The following is a 27,830-nucleotide window of genomic DNA, read 5'->3' as shown; positions in this document are numbered from 1 at the left end:
TGTAACAGAAACATCAGAGCATGGCCTGTCATGCCACTATATAAGATAACCAGGTACATAGTACTTACATAATCAGACTCATTGGGGAAAGGTAAAAACAAGCGGGAAAACACATGCTGGCTGCAAGGGTCCACATATGGCAAGAGAGTATCCGTGTGTCCATATGTATGCCGGTCCACAATGGCGCATTCACAAGGGACGCCCAGTCCTCCCAGCAGCAATTAAATTAATGCCGCTGTAGGGAGAGATGATGCCAAAAGGGTATTATAGGTTCAAAAAGCCTCTTGAAGTATAGAGAGGAGTATAAAATATGAAAGAGAGAAAAAAAGATGCAACAGACTTTCAGGGCAAACAGATTAACTAATTAATCAGGTACTTTAGTGCTTACACCCGGACGACCAGGCTGTTTGCCCTGAAAGTCTGTTGCATCTTTTTTTCTCTCTTTCATATTTTATACTCCTCTCTATACTTCAAGAGGCTTTTTGAACCTATAATACCCTTTTGGCATCATCTCTCCCTACAGCGGCATTCATTTAATTGCTGCTGGGAGGATTGGGCGTCCCTTGTGAATGCGCCTTTGTGGACTGGCATATGGACACACGGATACTCTCTTGCCATATGTGGACCCTTGCAGCCAGCATGTGTTTTATCCACTTGTTTTTACCTTTCCCCAAGGAGTCTGATTATGTAAGTACTATGTACCTGGTTATCTTATATAGTGGCATGACAGGCCATCAGACAGGCTCTGATGTTTCTGTTACGTTATTTTACTACATGTATATGCATCTATATTTTAGGTAAAAGAATATCTTTACCCAACTGTGTAAATTCCCCTGAAGAAGGAATATATTACATCCGACTACGGTCTCTCCGAAACATGTTGGGATGTACACTGTAGCTACCAACCCCAAACCGTATCCAATTTCTATTGGGGTGGATCTTTGGGATCGCTAGCTCTGGGTGATATCATATGTTCTAAATATTTTATATCAACTCATTCCATTGCTGTCCTTTGAAGTGAACTGTACTTTGCCTTTTAAATTTTCATTTTTTGTATACCAATAAAGTTGGCATTTTTGTGCCTTTTACATATATTTATTCTTCATACTCCTTTTCTGCCCTATAAAGTCCATAGGGGTGTCCCCTTCATGAATCTTATTGCATATTTTTCTTTTTGAAAAATCCATTGATTACTTCCTCCATCCTCATGATAAAAGGTCTATACCTCTGGAAGAAAAAAAAATATGCATACACGATAAAGTGGAGATTGTGATGTCACTGCCCACCTCTCCATCTCATCCAATCAGAGAATGCTTTTCATTCATTGCAAAAATGTCAAGCATTCTCCGGCTGGACCCTGTGCCGTCTGGGTGGCCTCCTCTGTTTATTGAAGTGATTGTAAAGTCTCGTCTTTTTTTTTTTCAATAAAAATAACAAACATTTTATACTTACCTGTTCTGTGCAGGGGATTTACACAAAGCAGCCCAGATCCTCCTCTTCGGCACTCCCGGCCCCTCCCTCCTGTTGAGTGCCCCCACAGCAAGCAGTTTGCTATAGGGGCACCTGAGCCGCAGCTCCGTGTGTCCATTCAGACATGGAGCTCTCTCTCCTGATTGGCTGAGTGACTTTGATTGACAGCAGCGGGAGCCATTGATGCTACTGCTGTGTCTCAGCCAATCAGGAGGGAGAGTCCCAGACGGCGGAGACACTCGTGGACATCACTGGACAGAGATGGGGCTCCGGTAAGTATTAGTGGGGGCTAAGGGGGGGCTGCTGCACACAGAAGGCTTTTTATCTTAATGCATTGAATGCATTAAGATTAAGAACCTTCTGACTTTACAACTCCAGCAGGGCAGTCACTCTGCAAGGGACCCAGAAGTTAGTGGAGATCACCGTTGTAGTGGTGTCTACTAAAGTGTTTTCCAGCTTCCATGGAGATCAGCCAGGTATGGTATATGCATAGATGGACAATTGTAACTATGTAAAAACCTCCATACCGAGAACTCATCTTTTAGGATAAATTACTTTCAAGTTCATGCATTCAATATGTCAGCACAATACAAAAACGTACCCTGCGTTCGTTTTTGCAATGCATATGTGATGCAGACTTTAATGTGGAAAGTCTGGGCACTGGTGCACTTTAAACGAAATGGGATAACCATTCTGACTTTAGCACTCTTACATGGTTTACGGGACAGCAGTACACTGAAAGATGTGCTTTCTGGAGTCTTATTATACAAAGAGAGAGACGTTCTCAACACAAAACCCAAAAAACATCCATCAGAAAGTTAACCGACATACTGTATTGTATATGTAGTGCAAGGCTTTTTGTTTTACCAACAATACTGGACAAGCTCAATGGGCTCGCCCAAGGAGTAAAACATGAAATAATAGGAAGAACATTTCAGAACTGACTGGTGCAGCAGAAACTGTCTTTGTGTTGTGATATCAAAAGACAGCCGTGACATACAGAAAATCCTCTGATAATCACAGGAGTAAATGTTGTATCCGCTCCTACTCAGCAATGACCTGGAAAAGTCCTGATCTTAGAAGGCCATGAGGAATGGAAGAGGTCACCTTGCTTCATCGTTTACCTGCTTTACTTTAAAGTGTATGTCTAGACAATTTTATTCTTGCTGCTGTTGAAGGTATGTCCCTTACTTCCTGTCTGGTGATAAGTTGTCACCGGGGCAGGAGATGAGGGGAGGGGGAAATCTCTGTAGGAGAGTCCAAATATAGCCAGAAAACCCACCATTCATCGCTTTGGAAAAATAGTGTATGTATAGCCCAAACCCCAAGTTTTATAAATAGAGTAGGGAAGGGTTAAAAAAGTTTGTTTGTTGCCGCCTTTGTCCTGAGATTTCCCTCCACTTTCTTCTTCATAGGAAGTTAGAATTCCCATATTAGACAGTTGTCACCAGAACATTTGCCCCATTGGAAGATTTCCCCTCGCCTCTTGCTCTTATGACAACTCTAAAACAACTTTCTGTTTTTGCAACAATGGTCATCAGGAGGGAGGAATAGAGGGGTCATTCTTCACAGTGGGGGGGAGGCCACACAAGAAAGCAGAGGGTCCAACTCTTCCCTACTCTATCCAACACCAATAGTTTTGCCTTTGCCTACACTTTAAACCACATGCCGACCGCCTGCCATCGATTTACGGCAGCACACTGGCACTCCTGCGCAAATCGCCGTAGCTGTACGACGGGCCCTTTATGGAGTATAGGGGTCACTAAGGAGCCGATGCGCGTGCCCGGCGGCCACGATGTCCGCCAGGCATCCGCGATTGCTCCTGACAGAGCGAGAATGGGGATTTGTGTGTGTAAAGACACAAATCCCTGTTCTTTCAGGGGTGAGGATAGCGACCTGTTGTTCCTAATGCTTAGGAACAACAATCAGTCTCCTCTCCCAGTCAGTCCCACCCCCCCCCCCAGTTAGAATTACTCCCTAGGAAACACATTTAACACCTTGATCGCCCCCTTGTGTTAACCCCTTCCCTACCAGTGACATTTTACAGTAATCAGTGGCTATTTATAGCACCGATCGCTGTATAGATGTCAATGGTCCCAAAAATGTGTCTGATCTATCTGCCGCAATGTCCCAGTCCCGATATAAAAATATAATATATATTTATATTATAATGCCGCAAATCTATTCCCTATTTTGTAGACGCTACAACTTTTGCGCAAACCAATCAATACTATGCTTAATGCGATTTATTTTTTTTACCAAAAATATGTAGAAGAACACATATCGGCCTAAACTGATGAAGAAATATTTTTTTTTTTTTTTTTAATTTGGGATATTTTATTATAGCAAAAAGTAAAAAATGTGTTTTTTTTTCTAAATTGTCGCTTTTCTTTTGTTTATAAACACAAAAAATAAAAACCGCTGAGGTGATCAAAAACCACCAAATGAAAGCTCTATTTGTGGAAAACAAAGGAAATAAATTTAGTTTAGTTACAACTTCGCACGACCGTGAAATTGTCAGTTAAGGTGACGCAGTGCCGTAGCGCAAAATATAGCCTGGTCAGGAAGGGGGTAAATCCTTCCGGGGCTGAAGTGGTTAATGCCATTTCTTTTGGTAGAAAATTTGAGAATTTTGCCACAGGTAGCAATGCAATATTACCAACACACATATTCCTGTAGAGAGGCTGTATTTATAAAATGGGTGTTGAAGCGACCACCGGCTGGAACCGTCTTTTGTCAAAGAAAGTAATGTCACAAGCACACCAGGATCTCCAAAAACTTTAATCAGTGATCACATAATTACAGCTGAAAGCGACATTTCGGAGCCACGCAGGACCCCTTCATCAGGCATTTTGCCACAGGTATCACCACCTAGGGACATCGGGGTTGATTTACTTAAAAAGTGATTGTAAAGTCCCGTTTAAAACAAAAACAAACAAACATATACTTACCTACTCTGTGCAGTGGATTTGCACAGAGCAGTCCGGATCCTCCTCTTCTCAGGTTCCTCTTTGGCTCTCCTGGCCCCTCCCTACTGTCGAGTGCCCCCACAGCAAGCAGCTCGCTATGGGGGCACCGGAGCCGAGTCACAGCTCCGCATGTCCATTTGTACATGGAGCCCTGACCTGGCCATGCCTCCTCACTTCTGATTGGCTAACTGACTTTGATTGACAGCCACGGGAGCTAATGGCGCAGATACTGTGTCTCAGGCAATCAGGAGGAGAGTCCCGGATGGCTAAGACACTCATGGACATCACTGGAGATGCATAAAGATAAAAAAAAAAACCTTCTGTCTTTGCAACTCCAGCATGAGAAGATTTTTACTCATCCAGGGTCCATAAGCAAGATCCATAAAGACATGGATGATCGAGTTTGGGGTGGAAGGAACCTGACTGGCCTGAGTCCTGACCTCAGCCAGATAAAACACCTTTGGGATGAATTAGAGCAGACACTGAGCCAGGCCTTCTCATCCACATCAGTGCCTAACCTCTCAAATGCACTTCTGGAAGAATGGTCAAACGTTCCCATAGACACACTCCCAAACCATGTGGACAGCCTTCCCAGAAGAGTTGAAGCTGTTATAGCTGCAAAGGGTGGGCCAACTCAATATTGAACCCTACGGACTAAGACTGGGGTGCAGTTAAAGTTCATGTGTGTGTAAAGGCAGGCATCCCAATACTTTTCACAATATAGTGTATGTACTGCAATTGCGTACAGTGTGTATTTGCCTAACTAACACTTTAAGGCTATGCTTACAGTTGTGGCTGTAGGGGGTGGTAAACATAAGGTTGAGCTGTGCTGTTTACCATCCCCCAGTCGCTCCTGCTTAAAGTGTAATTAAACCCCCCCTTATCGTTTTCAGCCAAGAAAGCTGCCATCCTTGCCTCTGTTTAATCTACAGCTGCACATGTGATCAGTTTAGACACCAGCCATTGGATGGTTTGACAGTTTGGTTGCGAGCACAACCAATGGGAGTGTTAGATTTCCGGCACGTGCCGGAAATGAAACCGTTTTATGGATGGGTTTACTTCAACTTTAAAGCTGCAAAGGTAGTGCGTTTCAACCACCAATGAATGCACTGCAGCCTCCACGCAACCATGCATAAAATAGGCGACGAGGAGGCAACACAATGCCTCCTCCCTGGCATACCAAACACCCTCTGAAAAGCGATCCACCACAGAGGGAGCTTGTGTAAATGAGGCTGAGGTTTGCAGTTTACCTCAAATGATAAAAGTCACAATTAAAAAGACACATGGGGGGGGGGGGGGGGGACAATCATACTCACTTAGGGGAATGCAGCATCAGTCCAATGCTCCAAGACTGAGAACTGTGCGATCAAACACCACTGATTGCAGTGAACAGAGAGCCAGCTCTCTCCTTTGCCCCTCCAGCGCTCACTGGAGCTCCGGCTGTGGAGGGGTGGGAGCAGCTGACTCAGGCTCTCTGAGTGGTTGAGCCAGCTGCCGGTCAGGCATCTGGGTGAATCCTGACATTAAAGTTGGGATCCCTCCAGAGTCTAAACCGGCTGGGTGACATCAGCCGACAGTGGACTTTAGCCCTCTGTCGGCTGAATACAGGTCACGGGAGAGCAGGGTGGACTGCAGTGCACTCCAGGGACCCACAGAAGTAGAGCCAAAAAAAGTGTCTATATAATAAAAACTTTAAAAATAAAAAGCAAAAAAGTGTGTCAGTTTCGATACAGGAGACACCTGGGAGTGTTTTAATATGCACTGTGAAAGAAACACTGCTGGGTGATCCTGTGAGAATTCCCCGACTTCAACACTGGCTTCACACTTCCAGGTTTGTAATTCTTCTGGATTAAGTTGATTCCATTAAGGGCATTTGAAGTGACATCTGATTAGCCCTCATAGTACTAAAGTTGGCCATACACGGCAATACATGGCAATTTCAACCCCTTTTAATCAACTGGGAATTGAGCATATGATCAAAAGTGCAGCTTATATGTCGCGATCCGCACGGTTGTGCACTCTTGGTGGCCCCAGAATGAGGCAAAGTGTCCTCCTGTCAGCTCTGGCTGCTGCTTTGTACTAGTAGGGAATTTGGAGCCTAATGTGCATCACTTTACTGGGACTGTCAGGTGTCCAGGGCAGCTAAAGCTGGCTAAAAAGGACCCAAAATCTCCACCCCTACTTCTAGAGCTGCAGGAATGCAAGACAGCGCACACCTGCTGAGCCGCAACCCCAATTAGCTCCAACAGTTAAAGTCTAGCTGTCAGAGATGACAGGAAACCAGTCTGCTGGTTGAGAACCACAGCTCTAACCTATACCCGAGGTTAGCAACCTTTTTCACATTACCTTAGCGTTTGACAGCCCCAATTCCTGCACCTTCAGACCTATGATCAGACCCAATTCCTGCACCTTCAGACCTACGATCAGCCCAAATTCCTGCACCTTCAGACCTACGATCAGACCCAATTCCTGCACCTTCAGACCTACGATCAGGCCCAATTCCTGCACCTTCAGACCTACGATCAGACCCAATTCCTGCACCTTCAGACCTACGATCAGACCCAATTCCTGCACCTTCAGACCTACGATCAGACCCAATTCCTGCACCTTCAGACCTACGATCAGACCCAATTCCTGCACCTTCAGACCTACGATGAGACCCAATTCCTGCACCTTCAGACCTACGATCAGACCCAATTCCTGCACCTTCAGACCTACGATCAGACCCAATTCCTGCACCTTCAGACCTACGATGAGACCCAATTCCTGCACCTTCAGACCTACGATGAGACCCAATTCCTGCACCTTCAGACCTATGATGAGACCCAATTCCTGCACCTTCAGACCTATGATGAGACCCAATTCCTGCACCTTCAGACCTATGATGAGACCCAATTCCTGCACCTTCAGACCTATGATGAGACCCAATTCCTGCACCTGCAGACCTATGATGAGACCCAATTCCTGCACCTGCAGACCTATGATCAGACCCAATTCCTACACCTTCAGACCTATGATCAGACCCAATTCCTACACCTTGGATCAGACCCAATTCTTGCACCTTCAGCCCTACAACCAGACCCACTTCCTTCGCCTTCAGACCTACAACCAGACCCACTTCCTGCACCTTCAGACCTAGGATCTGACCCACTTCCTGCACCTTCAGACCTAGGATCAGACCCACTTTCTGCACCTTCAGACCTAGGATCAGCCCCAGCCAATGGCTCCTGCTGCCATCAAGCTACCCTGTGATGAGGGAGAGAGTCACTGCTCTCGTGCACAGGGCTGGATTGAGAGCAGGTTCAGGCTTTAGAATCACTTTAATGCATTGTCTGCATTAAGGCAAATAACCTTCCAATATCAGCTGCCCCTAGCCCTCCTCTTAATACTTACCTGAGCCCAATCTCGATCCAGCACTGTGCCTGAGATCAGTGGCGCTCTCCTCTATCCTCACTGGTAATGGAGGCAGCAATGGGAGCCATTGACACCTGCTGCTGTCAATCAAATCCAGTGAGGAGGGAGCAGGGGGTGGGTTTGAGTCGCACTGTGTATGTGTCAATAGACACATAGAGCTCGGTTTCAGGATCAAGTGTCCCCAAAGCTAGCAGTTTGCCCCAGAGATTTGGGGCCACTCTGCAAAACCATTGCACAGTGCAGGCAAGTATAAGATGTTTATTATTTAACCACTTTCCGACTGTAGGCAGTCATATGACATTCTTGGGTCGTAGTGGTTATACCAGGATGATGCCTGCAGCTACAGGCATTATTATTATTATTAATATACAGGATTTATATAGCGCCAACAGTTTACGCAGTGCTTTACAACATGAGGGCAGACAGTACACTTACAATACAAATCAATACAGGAGGCATCATTCTGGTAATAACATTTTCGGCTTGCTTTTCCCTTTTTAGCAGAAGTGATTTGAGTGGCAGAATAGCCACACAATCACCTCTGCGGGTGGTGGATGGGTGTCCCCCCCCTCCCGTCGCCACCTCTCGAGAGCTCTGCCGTCTGATCATGGAGTCGGGAGCGCTCTGACTGGCAATGGCAGTGACACTACACAGAGAAAGAGGAATCTATATTGTTCCTCCCTCTCTTTGACCCTGGAAACAGGAAGCGACAAGGATGTCGTCACTTTCATTTTTCGCCTCTTCGTTTACCCGGTCATTAGCAGCCGATCAGACCGAGGAGAGATATGGAGGTCTACTAGACCCCAGATCTCTCCATAAAGAGGACCTGAAATAACGTGACTGCCGTGGCCCCCCCCCCATGCTTATGCGCAAATGCGAGTGCATATGCGAGTCCCACGCGCATATGAAAACAGTAATTGCACCACACATGAGGTATTGGTGCGAACGTTAGAGCAAGAGCAATAATTCTAGCACCAGAACTCCTTCCTGTGTAACTCTAAACTAGTAACCTGCAAACATTTTTAAAGCATCACCTATGGAGATTTTCAAGTACCGTAGTTTGACACCATTCCACGGCATACATAATTTTAAAGCGCGACATTTTAGGTATCTATTTACTCGACGCAACATCATCTTTTACATTTTACAAAAACATTGAGTTTTATTTGTGTTTGTGTGTAATAAAATAAAATAAAGTGTATGTTTTTTTAAAAAAAGTTGTGTTTGAAAAACCGCTTTGCTAATACCGTTTGACATGAAAAAATTGCAACGACCTTCATTTTATTCTCTAGGGTCTCTGCTAAAAAAAAAAAAATATGGAGATTTTTACATGTAGGAGAGAAGTGTCAGAATTGGCCCATTTGACAGGTGGTTAAAAAAAAAAAAAAAAAAAAACCACCATGAAGTTTACAAATCACTTATCAACCCCTTTCACACTGAGCCGCCCTGAGCGTCAGCAGTAAAGCGGCGCTTTACCATCATTTTAGTGGCGCTATTCAGCTGCTAGCGGGACGGTTTTAACCCCCGCTAGCGTCCGAAAAGGGGTTAAATCCGCCCAAAAAACACCTCTGTGGCAGCGCTTTGCCGGCGGTATAGCAGGACTGCCCCATTGTTTTCAATGGGCAGGGGTGCTTTAGGAGCGGTGAGTTCACCGCTCCTAATGCGCTCCAAAGAAGCTGCTGGCAGGACTTTTTCTGACGCCGTGCCAGCACACCATTCTAGTGTGAAAGCGCTCGGGCTTTCACACTGGAGTGAATGGAGCCGCTGTTTCAGGGCGCTTTGCAGGCGCTATTTTTAACGCTATAGTGTGAAAGGTACCTTAAATAAATAAAGTACCTTAAATAAATAAAATAAAATAAATAAATAAATTCTACATTAGACGGCGCTATATAAGTACCTTAAATAAATAAAATAAAATAAATAAATAAATTCTACATAGTGTGAAAGGGGTCTAAAATCAAAAGTAGGTAAGCAAACCTGGAAACTGTCTCACCACCAATGAATGTGTTTTTTTTCCCAGGACCTACCAAACCCTGTGCCATCATATTGCCTCATCGGACTATGACACAGAAAGGAAGAAGGTATTGTGTATTGTGAAATAAAAGGCTACAGGGTAGGACACAGTTCCCATTAATATAAGCTAGCATACGTCAGGAATGACTGATAAAATAAGGAACATGGTCAACAATTACTTAACATTAATCAAAGAGCTGATAAACCCTCTATTAGACATAAGTGAGAAATGACAGAGCAAAACCTAATACAGAAAACATAATAATATTAACCACTTCCAAACCAGGCCAATTCTGACATTTCTCTCCTACATGTAAAATTCATCATTTTTTTGCTAGAAAATTACATAGAACCCCCAAACATTATATATGTTTTTTTAGCGAAGACCCTAGAGAATACAATGGCGGTCGTTGCAACTTTTTGTCTCGCACGGTATTTGCGCAGCAATTTTTCGAACACGTTTTTTTTGGGGGAAAAAAAACTGTTTCATGCTTTAAAAAAAAAAAAAAAAAAAAAAAATTAAAAAGTTAGCCCAATTTTTTTGTATAATTTGAAAGATGATGCTACACCGAGTAAATAGATACCCAACATGTCACGCTTCAAAATTGCACACGCACATGGAATGGTGTCAAACTTCGGTACTTAAAAATCCCCATAGGCGACGCTTTAAAATTTTTTACTGGTTACATGTTTTGAGTTACAGACGAGGTCTTGGGCTACAATTATTGCTCTCGCTCTAACGTTTGCGGCAATGGCTCACATGTGTGGTTTGAACACTGTTTTCCTATGTGGGCAGGACTTACGTATGCGTTCGCTTCTGCATGCGAGCACACGGGGACAGGGGCACTTTAATTTTTTAATTGTTTTTTATTTTTAATTTTACACACTTTAAAAAAAAAAATTTGATCACTTTTAATCCTATTACAAGGAATGTAAACATCCCTTGTAATAGGAATTTGACATGACAGGTCCTCTTTACAGTGAGATGTGGGCTCAATAAGACCCTACATCTCACCTCTAGACTGGGAAGCCTGAAATAAAAATAAATAAATAAAACGGCGCCATTCGTTTGAATGCAGAGGCCGGGTGTGACGTTCTAACATTGTGCCCGGCCTCCGAACGATCATAGAGACTCCGGCGACCATCTGGTCCGCTGGAAATCTCTATGGTTACCATCCGGGGCCAGCGGATCTGTTCTCCAACTCACCGATGGAAGCGGTGAGTCAGTAGAAGCACCGGAGGGAGGTGGGGGGCGTCCCCTCTCGACACCCGTAAGATCGATCAAGCAGTGGAACAGCCGCTATGATCATTCTTATGGTGTAGGGAATCGCCGGCTGTAAAAGCCGATATCTGAATGATGCCTGTAGCTGCACCCATCATTCAGATATCACCACTTAAAGTCAAGATCGTCATATGATGTACCTTGGGCGGGAAAATGTTTTAAAGCAGAATTCGAGATATGGAGATTTTTACATAGTTACATTGGACCAGCTTGAACCTTGTAAGTGTATATGTGCCAAACCTGTGTGATCCCTGTGGAAGATGGAAATCATTGTAGCTGCCCCAGTGATCTCCTCTAGCATCAAGGTCCGTGCCAAACAGCGAATCTACAGAATTGTGAACTCCGGCAGTCGCTCATTCTAGATGCATTTCCTCAATGAATGCTCCAGCCGCTGTCTCGGGTCTTCATTGGATAGATTCATAGCAGCAGAAGCCATTGGCTCTAGCTGCTGTCAATCAAATCCTGTGACACGGGAGCCAGGGGGCAGGGCCGAGTCCTGCTGTCTGTGTCAATAGACGCAGCAGAAGGACTCGGGAGCACGCCCGCACTAGTGCCCCCATAGAATGCATCTCCCCATGGGGGAACTCGAGAAGAGGAGGAGCTAGGAGTGCCATGGAGGGACCCCAGAAAAGGAGGATCGGGGCCGCTCTGTGCAAAACCCTTGCACAGAGCAGGTAACTGTGACAGGTTTGTTATTTAAAAAAAAAAAAAAAAAAAAACACCTTCTGTGACCAGGATCCACCTCTCCCTTATGCTTACCCAAGCCCAATCTAGACCCAGCACTGTGCCCAAAAGCAGCAGCTCTTTCCCTCATATGGCAGATTGATAGCAGCGGGAGCTATGTCCTCCTGCTGCTGTCCTCCAAATCCTGTGAAGAGGGGGCAAGGCAAACTGTGCTGTCTGTGTCTATAGACACAGACAGCATGGCTCAGGAGGAATGAGCCTGCACAAGTGTCCTCATAGGACAGTGATGGAGAACCTTGGCACCCCAGATGTTTTGGAAATACATTTCCCATGATATTCACCTACACTGCAGAGTGCATTAGCATCATGGGAAATGTAGTTCCAAAACATCTGGTGTGCCAAGATTGACCATCACTGTCCTAGGATGTGGCTTCCTATGGGGCACTTGCTAAAGAGGAGGAGCCAGGAGCACCAGCAGGGGATCCCAGAAGAGGAGGATAGGGGGCTGTTCTGTGCGAAACCATTACACAGAGCAGGCGAGTATTGCATGGTTTAATATTAAAAAAAACAATAATAAAAGGTTTAGAACTACTTTAAATTAGACCTTTAGAGTATTTGGAGCAAAGTGCAGCAACCCATAAGAACCAATCAACCCTGCTCGTTCAGCGACCTGACCACAGCAAGCTGACTTCTGATTTGCTGCCACCGGCTACGGCACTTTGCACATTATCCTTGCTCTTTGAACTGCCTTAATGCAAAAACCCTTCGAGAGCAATAAAAAAGTACAGGGACAGCTAGCAAGTCTGATAACAGACGTACACACACACATAAAACGACTAAACACAGATCAATTTGATTCCCCGCTCAGACAGACATTGACATAATAAAATATGCGCGATTTGATATTCGGTTGCCCCTAGTAACAGAGGAGCCGACTGCAGCAGAGGGTTTTGAGGGTCATTTCAAGAACATAGCAATCACAAAGGCTCCATTTTCACCGGCTGACGGGGAGAGACACAACTATCATCTCTGAGCTTTACAATCAATAGCAATAAGCAGAGGCAGCGTGCAAGGTTATTCGTCCAGGCAAGGTCAAGGTAGATATCCACACTGTGACCCATAGCCTGCGTTACAGATACACGGCCAGTGATGAGTATATACCTGGGGCACATTATAAACACTGAGATCTGAGCAGAACAGAACGTTCGATATACACAAGTCATAGCCAAGAGATTTCACAATTGTCATTCAGCACGGGAGGAGAAAAGAAGAGGGGGGGGGATGTTTAAAGTAGAAGGAGAAAGCGTACCGTGTACTCCATGGTCCCCTTTGGCTTCTGGAAGGACATCCGTCGCCCATCTTTCTTCTCGAGGGTCTTTTTCTGCCCGGTATCTGAAGGGTAATGAGGATAGGTACGCATTAGATTCATGTTCCTCCTTCAGGATTGTCACAGGCTGTTGGCTAGCACACAGCTGCTGCAAGACATTCTATTTCACCAGTTACAAGGCTTTCAATCTGGAACCGGAGGAGAATCAGTCTAACTGAAACCCAGCTGCCTGCGTTAACGTTTTTTTTTTTTTTTCCCTCCTCTTTAACCAATATAAACTACTGTGACAAGTGTGATACATTAGCCGGGGCTGTGCTTCCTATTATCTGGAATAAAGGATAGCCCCAACGATTAGGAGGCGTTTATGTACCGTCTATAAAACATGCATTTAAAAAACAGGCTTGACAGACACTTTATAATTGATTAAAACAAAAAAGCAAAATTGTCCGCGGTATTACAGGAACCGGCGTGAAAGCAGAATTACAAATCAAGGAAAAGAAAAAAAAACAAAAAAACAAAAACAAAACAAAAAAATAGACAGCTTATTTATATCAGGGCTAAAAACTTTTCTGTAGTTGCTAATGGCTGAGCTATGAGGAGTTGAGTGGACAGCGCAACTTACAGCGCACTTGACGCATATAAGCCCCACCCCCTTTACCACCCCCCCACCCCCCCCCCCAAACAGAGGGCTGCTAATATAAAACATTTGTCATCTCCTAAACCCAACAAAGCAGACCTTTAGGCTTAATGTACACGGGACGTTTTTACAACCTCTCCTGAATGATTTAACTTGACAGATAGTAACCCACGTTTAAAAAGTCTGTTAGATGCTGCGTATGTAATATTATATATATTTATATATTTTTATTTATTTTTTTTTCAAAATAGCCAAAAATGAAAAATGTCTGTAAACGAAACACGGCTAAACGCGAGTTGTCACATTTAGCCGCGTTTGGCGTCTGAAATCATTTTTTTGACTTCAAAGAAAAGCCTGTAAAACACAACTGCCTAAAACGACATTAAATGAACCCGTGTACATGTGCACATAAGAAAACATTGGATGAGTTCAGGGGCAGTTCAAAAATCATCCAACTGCCTCTGAACGTCCGTTTACCAGCAGCAACGTACATGAGGCCTTACTCAAAAATAAAATTTTGCAGCTTTCTAATCAGGGTGGATTTGATTTAAATCAAGTCAATTTACATCACTAGTAAAAAGGCTTGATTTAAATCAACTCAAAATAAATCATCATTTTTAAAGAGCAACTGTCATCTCTGTCCCACAGTGCCTCCTCCTCTGACCCGCTGTTGACTCACCGACAGTCCCATTCACTTTAATGGGACGGCTGGTGATGCGGCAGTGACACAACAAGGTGAGGGACGTGGCGGCAGCAGGTGAGCGGATGCACACCAACAGGCAGCGCCATGATGGATCTGAAATGACAGGTGCTCTTTTAGAGCCCTTTCACACCGAGCCGTCCCGGGCGTCAGCGGTAAAGCGCTGCTATTCTTAGCGCCGCTTTACCATCCTTTTAGAGGCGCTATTCAGCCGCTAGCGGGGGGGTTTTAACCCCCCCGCTAGTGGCCGAAAAGGGGTTAAATCCGCCCGCAAAATGGCACCGGCGCAGCGGTTTGCCGGCGGTATCGCAGCGCTGCCCCATTGATTTCAATGGGGAGCAGTGGTGGAGGAGCGGTGAGTTCACCGCTCCAAAGAAGCTGCTGGCAGGACTTTTTCTGACGCCCTGCCAGCGCACCGCTCCAGTGTGAAAGCCCCCGGGCTTTCACACTGGAGTGCATGGAGTAGCTGTTTTAGGGTGTTTTACAGGCGCTATTATTAAATGATATAGTGCCTCCAAAACGCTCCAGTGTGAAAGGGGGTCTAAATGTAAGGACTCATTCTTGCTGGTAGTTAGAATCTTTAATATTTGCAAACAAAATTAAGGTTTCCTATTTAAAATAATAAGCGGTCAGGTTAGTAAAATAGCAATATCAGAACCGATTTAAATTGTACAGTTTGTAGTGTACATAGATTTGCAAAACAATATGATAAAGGAATATTCCTGAACTTTGTTTTATCTCATTGTTACTTTCAAATTATGAGACTGCATCAATGCAGTGCATGTTATCTCAGCTTGCAGAGCTTGGATTCATTAAAACGTGTTTACCAAAAATGTAAAATATTGCAGAATATACAGCCTCATGCTACATAACTAAGCTCCATTTCATGCTGAATAAACTAAATTATTATTGTATCTTAAATAGAAAACAATCTTTAGATCGATTTTTACTCCAAAAGCATTTTCTTAAAATAAAATTTGATAAAAATCAGATGTAAAATTTTTTTAAAAGTTAATTTTTTTTTTCTTTTAAATCTTTGATTGTTATCCACCCCTTTCTAATCGTTACCCCCTCAATGATGGGAGAATTGTGCCAGAAATATAATTGAAAAGAAATGTGCATGAGCGCAAGAAAATAAAATTCTTGGAAAGAAAAGAAGATTCCCAGCCACAAGAACTCTTTTCTGTAGCAACATGAGGCTTGGTTGGTCGAATTTGGAAATCAATGGTGGCGCCATCGGATCACAAAACTCACAATTTCTGATTTTCGAAGGAAAAAAATTCATTCAGAATTCGACCATGTATGGCCTGCATTAGCTTCGGTTTGATCTGCCATGGTGCTGCACATGTGATCAGTTATGACAACAGCCATTTGTTGGGTTGATAGTTCAGAGCACAACCAATGGGAAAAATACATTCCTGACACGTGCCAGGAATGTAACTATTTTTTGGAACTGTAAAATCGACGGGTTTAGTTCAACTTTTTGTATTTTTTTTTTAACCATTTGTTACAAAAAAAAAAAAAAAAAAGGTGAACGCCGTACACTATCCCCAACTCCTCCCACCAGTCTGTGCTGTACTTACCTTGGAGGATGGCAAGCTCTCAGTAGCAAAGCAGGTTTATCAGTCTGGGGATTTAAAATCCCCGCTCTTCTCCCTCTTCTTTCTGCAGCACTTCTGGGACAGAGAAGGGCGATTATGATTGGTCAGTGAATGCCACAAAGCATTATGCTGATCCCTCCTGGAAGCACTGCACAGAGAAGAGTGCAGGTCTCTGTACACCAACTTACAGTTGATCTTAATTACCTCCATTGTAAAAGTGGCATTATTAAGAACTACCTGAATCTGCTGTACGTGTCGGTAAAGCTAGTGAACCTGGCAGCAGGGATAGTTAGAGAGTGACTAGGTGTCCCAGGAGCCGCACATCAAGTCAAGAGCTGTTATGGTAGTGAATGGCAGTTTCAGCCTGGACCCCCGCCAGGCCGCATCCAACGCATTTCACCCCACCCACTGGCGCTTACTCATGGGGCAGAGATTTTTAATCTGGCACAGGTTATTTTATTGGGCCATACCACCAGAAAAGTGTCATTGGGCTTTATTGAATTCCCCATACTATGTCTATTCTGCTTTAAAGTATTCTTACCTGCTTCACTATATCGGCATCTGCTAAGATACATAAACTCCTGTGTATGCGCAGGAATGACAACATCCTGGCTCAACCAATCAAAATGGCCAAAGATCAAAGAGGTTCAGGACCGGTGAGGGTGCTCGTTGGACCGCACACCATTGTGAACTTGTAAACTGACATGGTACCAGATCTCGCTTAGCCTATGTGGTTCTTTCTGGCATGGCGGGCCCGGCTACAAAAACCAGGAAGAGACAGTCGGCTCCTTATGACAAACAAGAAGATGGCAGTATCGGATTGGATCTGTAAGAGAAATGCGGTGCAAGAAGACAGGACATCTCTGGATCCATTGGGCTTGTAATTATATTTTATTAAAGCATTAAAAAAAGGCCATAAAAAAGGTAAGTGTGGGTGGATGTTAAAGTTCCTCTTTAATGTTTGAAAGGAACCCTGCACTGAGAAATAGGTAAGGCTGCCAATGCGGAGCTCCTTCTGAAAATGGCAGTTGTCTGTCTCAGACCTCGATAAGTTAATAAACCAAAACAAGTATGCAGCCAGTGATGTCAGAACACCTAATCTATCAAATAGTCCCATACCAGTAAAAAATCACAAGCATGGCCGACAGACAACTAGCATTTTCTGGAATGGCAGCTGATAATTTCTCTTAATACAGTTTCCCTTTAAGGCCTCATGTACACTGCTGATGGTAAATGGACGTTTAGGCTGCATTCACACCTGAGCGTTTTCAGCTCATAAAACGCCAGAAAAAACGCCTGAAAAACACCCAACAAGCAAAATCCCATTCATTTCAATGACACCTGTTCACCTCTGAGCGTTTTGTCACCTGAAGCAAAACGCCTGAAAAACGCCCTAAGCTCAAATAAAGAACATGAGCTTCTTTGGGGCAGATTACAGGCGTTTTTCTGCCTACTACATTGGTGACCTGAACAAAATTGCGGCAGAATCGCGGTAAAATATCGGTAAACCGCGCGGGTTGAAACGCTCAGGTGTGAACGCAGCCTTAGGAGCAGCCGGGCGTTTTTTTCAGCTGCCCCTGAACTCTCCTCTATGTTATCTTATCAGTACATGTACACAGGGTTGTTTATAGTTGTTTCTAAGCAGTTGAGTTTAGAAGCATTTTTTGTAAAGCAAAAAAAAAAAATGCGCTGGTAAACGTGTGTAAACGCGGTAACTTGCATTTAGCTGCATTTCATTTACAGGAGTTTTTCATTTTTGACCATTAAATAAATAAAAAAAATTTTTAAAAATAAGCTTCTAAAAAAGCAAACGCGACTAACGCGGCAAAACTGAAGTTTTTAAATATTGGTTACTGTCAAGTTAAATCGTTAAGGAGAGGTTCTAAAACATCCTGTGTACATTAAGCCTTAAGAGCACTGGGAGTTCTCATCCGCACATGGAGCTCAGGGAGGAAAGCTACTGAATCATGAGAGTCGAGGAGGAAGAGTAAAATCCACTATATAATGTCTTTATCACATGGATCATGCCACAGGCTATTATTTTTACACCTCAAAAGAACATGCTTCCCTCAGTGTATACAAAAATCTGCAAAATCTGGGATTCCTTTTGTTTCCTACATGTGAATCTCCCTCCAGCCACTAGGTGGCGATCTGAAGGGGCAAATACAATCTGCAGCACCAATAGGAGACCACCACATACTAGAGATACTAAGGGGGGGTTAAACTTACTGCACTCCTTTCCTTTATTTACCCAGGAGCACAGACACAACATATACTGACAATAATTCTGTTGGGTTGGCCAGAGGAACTCATCTGATTTAGTACAATATATGTATGCAAATTTTACAGAATTGGTGACCAATAAGCTGCCTGCTGGCCACATGTGACCAGCCAGCACTTAGCATACAGCTCTTTGCGCACCAGATCTCCCATCACGTGGGCTGCATGCTGGGTGACAACGGCTACAGCAGGCGTTAGCGCTAGAATCGCCAGTTGTCAGCAGCAGCTGTGGTCCAGTACTAAGCCTAGGAGCTTCTGCTACTGCGAATCCATAGGAGCACAGTGTCATTGTGTTGCCTGCTACTTCAAATTGCACAGGTCACCATGTGTTACAGTGACCAGCGGTAAGACACAAGAATTATTGCACATTAACGCAACACAAGTGTGTTAATCTAATCTATGTCCAGGGGGCGGCTCAATATCAGGGGCCACCTATATTCACCAAATTGACCACCACTGCTATACAGCATGGTCATGCAGATACAGTACCTCACAAAAGTGAGTACACCCCTCACATTTTTGTAAATATTTTATTAGATCTTTTCATGTGACAACACTGAAGAAATGACACTTTGCTACAATGTAAAGTAGTGAGTGTACAGCTTATAACAGTCTAAATTTGCTTTCCCCTCAAAATAACGCAACACACAGACATTAATGTCTAAACCGCTGGCAACAAAAGCGAGTACACCCCTAAGTGAAAATGTCCAAATTGGACTCAATCAGCCATTTTCCCTACCCAGTGTCATGTGACTCGTTAGTGTTACAAGGTCGCAGGTGTGAATGGGGAGCAGGTGTGTTAAATTTGGTGTTATCGCTCTCACTCTCTCATACTGGTCACTGGAAGTTCAACATGGCACCTCATAGCAAAGAACTTCCTGAGGCTCTGAAAAAAAGAATTGTTGCTCTACATAAAGATGGCCTAGGCTATAAGAAGATTGCCAAGACCCTGAAACTGAGCTGCAGCACGGAGGCCAATACCATACAGCGGTTTAACAGGACAGGTTCCACCCAGAACAGGCCTCGCCATGGTCGATCAAAGAAGTTGAGTGCACGTGCTCAGAGTCATATCCATAGGTTGTCTTTGGGAAATAGACGTATGAGTGCTGCCAGCATTGCTGCAGAGGTTGAAGGGGTGGGGGGTCAGCCTGTCAGAGCTCAGACCATACGCCGCATCAAATTGGTCTGCATGGCCGTCATCCCAGAAAAAAGCATCTTCTAAGATGATGCACAAGAAAGCCCACAAACAGTTTGCTGGAGACAAGCAGACTAAGGGTATGGATTACTGGAACCATGTCCTGTGGTCAGAGACCAAAATAAACTTATTTGGTTCAGATGGTGTCAAACGCGTGGCGGCAACCAGGTGAGGAGTACAAAGACAAGTGTGTCTTGCCTACAGTCAAGCATGGTGGTGGGAGTGTCATGGTCTGGGGCTGCATGAGTGCTGCCGACACTGGGGAGCTACAGTTCATTGAGGGAACCATAAATGCCAATATGTACTGTGACATACTATAGCAGAGCATGATCCCCTCCTTTCAGAGACTGGGCCACAGGGCAGTATTCCAACATGATAACGACCCCAAACACACCTCCAAGAGGACCACTGCCCACTTGCTAAAGAAGCTGAGGGTAAACGTGAAGGACTGGCCAAGAATGTCTCCAGACCTAAACCCTATTGAGCATCTGTGGGGCATCCTCAAAACGGAAGGTGGAGGAGCACAAAGTCTCTAACATCCACCAGCTCTGTGATGTCGTCATGGAGGAGTGGAAGAGGACCCCAGTGGAAACCTGTGAAGCACTTTGGGCTCAATTTGGACATTTTCACTTAGGGGTGTACTCACTTGTTACCAGCAGTTTAGACATTAATGGCTGTGTGTTGAGTTATTTTGAGGGGACAGCAAATTTACACTGTTATACAAGCTGTACACTCACTACTTTACATTGTAGCAAAGTGTCATTTTTTCAGTGTTGTCACATGAAAAGATATAATAAAATATTTACAAAAATGTGAGGGGTGTACTGTACATAATTTTTGTCTGAATGTGGAGTTATGCATTAATAATAATAAAAAAAAAAATCATTAGGTATTAAAAAAGGGAATGGCCCTTTACCTAGACCTGCACTCAAATATATAAAAAAAAAATATTATTTGATTTATTTTTTTTTGTTTTGTTTTTTTTTTACAAACCAATTTTGTGTAGCAATGTTGGAGACCTTGTGGGTAAATATTTGTATGTCCATCATGGTGCTATGAAAATGTGTATAAAGTGCACAACAGCACCTGTAAACATGCCATTGGCAAACACCCCATCCCCCACCCACCTCCTCCCCAACCAATCCTGCAATCCCAGCACAGTCCTAGCATATCCTTCCACCAGCTGATGCTGAATTACTGCTAAATGAATTGCTTCATTCTGGGGAGAATGGCTCTATTTATGACTTAAATGGCAAGTGAGGAGCTTAGAACAAGCCATTCCTTGTTTCCCATAAATCCTTCAACTTCTGAAAACTGGTTATTAAAATAGATTTATCTATCATTTTGTCTCATGGGATGAGCGGCAATACCAGATTTCACCAGCGGGTGGCAATGCAGTCAAAATGCAATATTACAGCTACCAGAGCCGTTAAACGTATCTCTTCAGGTCAACCATTGAGTCAGCAAATGATGAAGGATCTTAAAGTAGAATTCCATTACTTCACTTTTCTTTCATTTTGGATGGAAGGTTAAGAGAACCCTAGCTTTCTTTGGGAGATTCTGTTAGCTTCTAAACCTAGTGAGACAAGACTTGAAATCCATTTTAGTAACACTATTTGGTAGCAACAGACCTAAACCTTTAGGGCCCATTAGCCTCTCTAGCGACTAGCAGAAATGCTCTGGCCCATACAAATATAGTGTGCGGTGAGCTGCAGCCAGTAGCCCCATGGTAAAGTTTTAAGCCTGTATGCAATGCTGCTGTTCACATGCAACTGTTCATCCGAGAGGTTATATGCGATTCAGGACCCAGCCATGGACGCAGACAGTTTACATCCAGGGATGGGGTTTCTGGATGCATACAAACTGGTCACAGCTAATCGCCCAGTTGTTATGTTGTGCTATTGTGTCCAGAGGCAGAGTTAGGTTGCATCTGGATGCAGCAGCATATCTGCCCATATCCACCCATTTGAATAAGAGTCTATTCATACTTATGCAACTTGTAAATGTGACTTTGAACATCACATTGTCATATGACAAGTTGCACACCATTCTTTTCAATGGCACCCATTCAAATCACTGCAACTCAAAGTCGCAGCGGCTTTAAAAAGGTGCCTGAACTACTTTTGATGCAACTTTGATCCATAGAATGTAGAGCCAAATCAAAATCGCACCAAAAGTTGCATCAAAGCCGTGCCCCAATGTCGCACTGAAAACATGCAACTTTAAAGACGTGCTAATGTGAATGGAGCCTAAGTCTTTAAGAGTATATATTGGATTCCCCTCCCCCCCTTTAGGTCTCCTGCACACTGCAGCTTGAAAAAACTCAGTACATTTTTTTTTTTTACTGAGCTAAAATACAGCCCATATGCCCAGGCATACAGTAGCGTAAACATGAGCCGTGCATTCTTCGGTAAAAAAAAATTAAAATTTAAAATTCTGCATTTTTGGTCAGTAATTTACGCCTCGTGTGCGCGATTGCGCGCAAACGTCCATTTACATATTGTGCAGAACAAAAATACAAGAATGTTTTTGCACGCACGTGAAAATATATACAAAAAAAAAAGTCTGCAAAAGTGAGATGCTCAAACAGGAGTATTGTGTGCAAGAGGCCTTATTGTGTAGGGATCAAGGTTAAAAATATATGTTTGATGTAACTATTGTTTTTTTTTTTTTTTTTTTTTTTTTTTTTTTTGCATTAAAACACCTGGCATTAGGGATTTTTTGCTTTGTAGTGCTACACAATTACACTTTACAGCTTTATCTCACAAGCTATGTCTATGAGTGAGTAAGGCCCTGGGGAGGCACTGGGAAGGGGGCAGCATTGGTTGTAAAACGGCGCTATTTTTAGCGCCGCTTTACCGCCGGTATTCGGCCATTAGCGGGGCAGTTTTACCCCCCTGCTAGCGGCCGAGAAAGGGTTAAAACCATTGCAAAGCGCTGCTGCAGCTTTGCGGTGGTTCTATACAATGCTCCTTCACCGCTCCAAAGATACTGCTAGCAGGACTTTTTTTACCGTCCTGCCAGTGCACCGCTCCAGTGTGAAAGCCCTCAGGGCTCTCACATTGGTGAGACAGCAGCGGCTCTTTCAGGGCGCTTTCTTTAGCGATGTAGTGCCTGCAAAGCGCCCCAGTGTGAAAGGGGTCTAACTCACTAAATGCAATGCATCACCTGCTGAGTGGGGTTGAGCCAAATACAAAATTCCCTCTAGTGGCTGACCTACAAATATAGATATTTAACAAATAATACAAATATGGAAGAGCAAGCCTATAAAAAAAATTGAACAGTGCATCAAAATTTGAGGTATACATTGCAATAATAACTGAAAATACGTGAACATATTATATATATATATATATATATATATATATATATATATATATATATATATATATATACACACACATACATACACACACCACACCCACACACACACACATAAAATATGTGTATATATATATATTTATTATAATCCCTTGCAGTGTGGTCCCACCATACTGCAAATGTTAAATGCTTGTTAAAAGATAAAGTTAAAAAATAATTATACATATATAATAGCACATTTTTTTGCCTATGATTAACCAATTAAGCTCCGGAAGATTTTTACCCCCTTCATGACCTGGGGCATTTTTTGCTATTCAGCACTGTGCTGCTTTAACTGGCAATTGAGCAGTCATGCAACACTATACCCATTTTAATTTTTTTTTCTCTACCGTCTGCTATAAACCATATCCAACAGAAAAAAAAAAGAAAAAAAAAAAATCTAATTTCTTCATAAATGTAGATCAAAATCTAAAGATATAAACATTTTTTTGCAAACGGAACTGTGCGATTGGCCACAGTCGATCGACTGACTTAAGCCAAAATCATTGGCTGAAATCAGCAGGGCGGGGGGGGGGGGGGGGTACGTCTCCCTGGAGCTGTCACCCGACAGCAATATAACTACTGTGGGCAGATGGTAACCGGTTAAAGTGGTTGTAAACCCTTACAATCCACTTTTTGTTACAGGTAAGCCTATAATAAGGCTTACCTGTAGCTACCCCGGATATCTCCTAAACCTGCACCCACATTGAGAACACAGAACAGAGCACACTTGGCTGTAAGAAATCTTTGTTTTGGAAATAGGCTTCTTCCTGTTTGGCCAAACACACCGACTCCGCTATCAAGGACGAAGGCTACACTGAGTGTGTAGCTAAGCTTGACCTTGACAACATTTGACAGAGCTGGCCATACAGAAAAGGTGATGATTGCCAAATGATCTCAGTGTACCTAGACACGTACAGTACATTTCTATCACCTGGAGGAATTAAGTTTGGAAGAAAACGGCAACTGGCAGAATATATGTCCCCTTACCGCCTCCAGGTATCTATATTCCAGACAAGAAAATAGTGTCTCCATTCAGCCAAAACAGCCCAATCTGGGATGGTCATCAAATCTAAAATCCATGGATACCATCAGGTTCCATGGTCATCATATCTACATTGTGCTTGGCTTCAGCTGCCATACATGTACAAGTCAGCAAAGAAACATCAGTTAGAGCCAATAGGAGGCACTTGATATCAATAGTTTAATATAAGAGGTACCCAAAAATTACGGTGAAGTCTATAAGAACATGAAGAAGGTCCAGTACACTTTCCCAGGTGAAGATAGGCACACATGCAGTACATCCTGACCAGAGCCAAAGAGAGCCCACAAAGGCCCATTTACACCTTTGTGCTTTTCCACGTAATGGATGCATCTCATCCTTACCCACAACGCCCAATGTACAAGGCTTATACTTAAAGGAGAAGTACAGCCTAAGCCTGTTTTGCTGTACTTCTCCTGTGGATCACAGGAGTGCAGATAGTTTTCCACTCCTGTGACCTGTTTTCAGCAGACAGCGGGCTGAAGTCCACTTTCTGCTGACGTCACAGAGGCGATCCAGGCTCAGGAATGAGTGCAACCATCTGGTCGGGATCTGCCCACATGCCTGGATCGGCAACCGTCTCAGCCTCTCGGCAAACCGCTGAGAGTCTGAGCTGGCCGCTTCTGCCTCCTCCACAGCCCAGCGCTCCAGTGAGCGCGCGGGGGGGGGGGGGGGGGGCAGAGCAGAGAGACAGTGACCGACAGTCACCGGCTCTCTGCTCAGGGAGCCCTGAGAACCGATCCGTCAGCAGTGTTTGATCGCTCCCTTCTCAGTCTTCGAGCCGGCGGGGGACAGATGAAGCATTGGACTGATGCTGCATACACCTAGGCAAGTATGATTCGGAGAAAAATTAAATAAAATAATCTCATACATCTCTTTTAATGCTCATACACACTCATACCTTAAGGCCGGACCCGGACTCAGTGACAGTCCTGTCTAGGCCACGGCCGCCACTTATCAATTGTATGTACTCTCCCATGTGCTACAGATCGGGATGCAGAGAAGGAGTCTTTTCAAAGTAACAAGCGGGTAATCAAATGCTTGTTAACATAGTATGTTGGGCAGCTCCCGCCCTCAGTCCGAATCTGCAGCTCCTCCCACCACCGCTTACTGAGAGGATAACCGCCAGGTGAGAGACTCAGGAGAGCACATCCCAGGCTGTCAAGTGCCTCTAAACCAAAGAAAATTCCCAGCTCAAATTACCAACCAGCCTGCAACCAACCCAGATTATCCTGTCTAACAGTATGCGTTAAAAACAGGGGTTTAGTTTGCACACATTTGCAAATACATGGGCAAGCTCCAGAGCCACTTCACGGCACCTCAGTATTATCTGCAGTCCTAACTCTTTGCACTGGACACCTTTGCTGCTATATGCTGGGTGTCCAGTGCGCTCCTGTGCCTTTAAGGAGAGGTGGGCTCCCTCCAGGCTCACCTGTCCTCTGCCTATCCATTGTAATGCATGTGCTTTTACTATGGAGGCTCTCAAAAACGTATAGAGTTAGGATAGCAGTTAATACTGGGGTGCCGTGAAGAGACTCTGCAGCTTCCGCATGCATTTGCAACTGTGTCCAGACTAAACCCCTGTTTTTAACGCATACTGTTAGACAGAATAATTTAGTTGGTTGCAGACTGGTCGGTAAGCTGAGCTGGGAATTTTCTTTCGTTTTGTTTGACATGTGTTACCCTTCCATGTGCTTCTTGCTGTGAAGGCCAGTTATAGTGTAGGCAGTGGCCATCTGTTTGCACTGATAAGTGCCTCTACCCTGCCTAAAAAGGTAGATCCACAGGGGCACTGTGACATTAAAGAGATACTAAAAACACACTGTTTATTTTACATTGTCCCTTCTCTTTCTGCACGTAGATGTGGATGATGCCACTGTAATTATTTTAATTACAAAATCTAAGTACCTTCTTTCCTAATCAATATGCAGCTGAAACATTACCCAGCTCTTTCCCAGCCTGTCTGCAGAGAAACAGTGACAGGAGTTGTTAAAACAAAAAAACACAGCCTCTGGAATAATAGTTTTAAATTGTCATACAAATATATATTAGAAATTAAATCTATTAATTTTTTGGCAATAACATGGTGTGGGAGAAATTCTGCCAGTCACAGGCTGTGTCACGCCACTCCAGCCTGTGTCTTACAATAACAGGAAGAAGAAGCCACCATTAATCTACATGTGATATCCCAATCCCATTGTGTTTAGCTGGTTACTGGGCTGTTATTCACCACATGGGCTACTCAGATATGATAGGAAGGAAAGGCTCTGGGTAGAAATACACTGAAAAACGAGCATGTGCAGAGCTGCCAACACTGCTCTGCAAAATCCCCAACTGCAGTGGGGACATGAAAAGAAGGTGGAGACAGAACAGCAGGATCAACCAGGTTTTTTGCAGAATACAGAAAACAAATCCCATAGTGACTGAGTGAGTATGAACAACATGTAATACACCATTTATTAAGAGTTTATGATGATGTGGGTTTAATGACACTTTAAGGGGCACTGTGATGTAAAGGGCATTGCAACATATAGGGGCACTACAACATAAAGGGGGATGTGATGTGAAAGGAAACTGAAGACACTGTGGAACTGCTTTTAAAGGGGGGGGCGGTGACGTAAAGGGGGGACTATGGACAATTATGTAAAGGGGGAAACTGATGTTAAGGGGGGGCTGAAGATACTCTTGTAAAGAGGGGGCTGTGAAGGGTAGGCTACAAACATCTATGTAAAGGGGGACTGTGATGTGTTATAGTGCAAACATGAGATTCAGACCTTTGCCAAAAAGAGAATTTACTGACTGGACCTCCATAAATAAAATTTTAAAGACCCTTTGTAAATTGTCAAGAGCTGGCTGGTTGTCACAGGGCATACCCATTTTCCATTCCTTAAGCTCAACAGGTTACGATAGGTATTCCATTCAAATATACTGATCTTTGCATAAGTTTTGAATGAGTAAGTTTGATGGCAGATCGCCTTTAATGCTGACTGTTCCACAAACGCTGGCAAACATCGCCGCTGAACAAGTATTCAGACCAGCCAATTATGTATTTAATACACAGCATCCAGAACTTTGTTCCCACAAGGCCCAAAACGCAACTTTCAGGAAATCAAATTAAGGATCTCTTGGAATATCTTTCTGCATGTCTTGCATATTTAATATTAGTTGGCAGAATGCAATTCCGATTCTTCCTGAAGGAGCAGTTTGGGTTTCAAGCAGATCAGACGATAATGAAATACGCTTATTGTCAGGGGACTCGGAGGAACACAAGGAGATTAAAGAGCACAAAAACACTTTTGGGTCAGCAACTTCGAAGAAAGATTAGGCTGTGGATGATAAGTGATTGAGCCTAATGGGTTTACTTTACTATGTGTGATACAACCTAGGAACAGAGATGCGGTGCGACAATCCTTCATTCACCGGGATGATGAATGATGGATGATGATGATAATGATGAATGATGATGATACATGGCAAAGGCTTAAAGTGGACTGCCTGACTTTTTTTTTTGTTTGGTTTTACACAGATCAGAACATTTGTTAAGTTTTTCTAGCGGTTCCCACGGGCAATACTCTGTGGTCACCCAAGGGAGGAAGTAAAACTCCCAAAAAACAGTGAATTCTTGACATGTTCTGTAATCTGTGTTCACTAAATACAGATGAAGAACCCTGGAGTTTAGGCAGGGTTGCTCCTCACAAATTTACTTGCCAGGAGTAGTTATCCTGGTTGATTACTAGAGATTTATTGATTTCTCCCTAAGTTTGGCCTTGTTGCACTTTTCTACCACTAGGTGGCCGGGTACTTGGTGGCACTAGATACAAGAAGGGCAGCGCAAGGTCAGGTTATGGGTGTGTGG

At 43.7% G+C, this 27,830-nt stretch overlaps 1 protein-coding gene across 4 annotated transcripts in view; it reads right to left on the bottom strand.

Annotated features, from left to right (window-relative positions):
- OXR1 (oxidation resistance 1) overlaps positions 1-27,830 on the bottom strand; it is an 830,701-nt gene that overhangs the window by 140,243 nt on the left and 662,628 nt on the right. For all 4 annotated transcript variants that reach the window (XM_073632143.1, XM_073632145.1, XM_073632144.1 and 1 more), the window contains one exon: positions 13,142-13,224. In XM_073632143.1, coding sequence (XP_073488244.1) covers positions 13,142-13,224 — 83 coding nt within the window. The remainder of the gene's footprint in view (positions 1-13,141; positions 13,225-27,830) is intronic.

This window comes from Aquarana catesbeiana, linkage group LG05 (genome assembly GCF_042186555.1).
Source record: "Aquarana catesbeiana isolate 2022-GZ linkage group LG05, ASM4218655v1, whole genome shotgun sequence".
NCBI lineage: Eukaryota > Metazoa > Chordata > Amphibia > Anura > Ranidae > Aquarana > Aquarana catesbeiana.
Note: the sequence above shows the minus strand (reverse complement) of the source record. Positions and strands in the feature narration are given on the sequence as shown.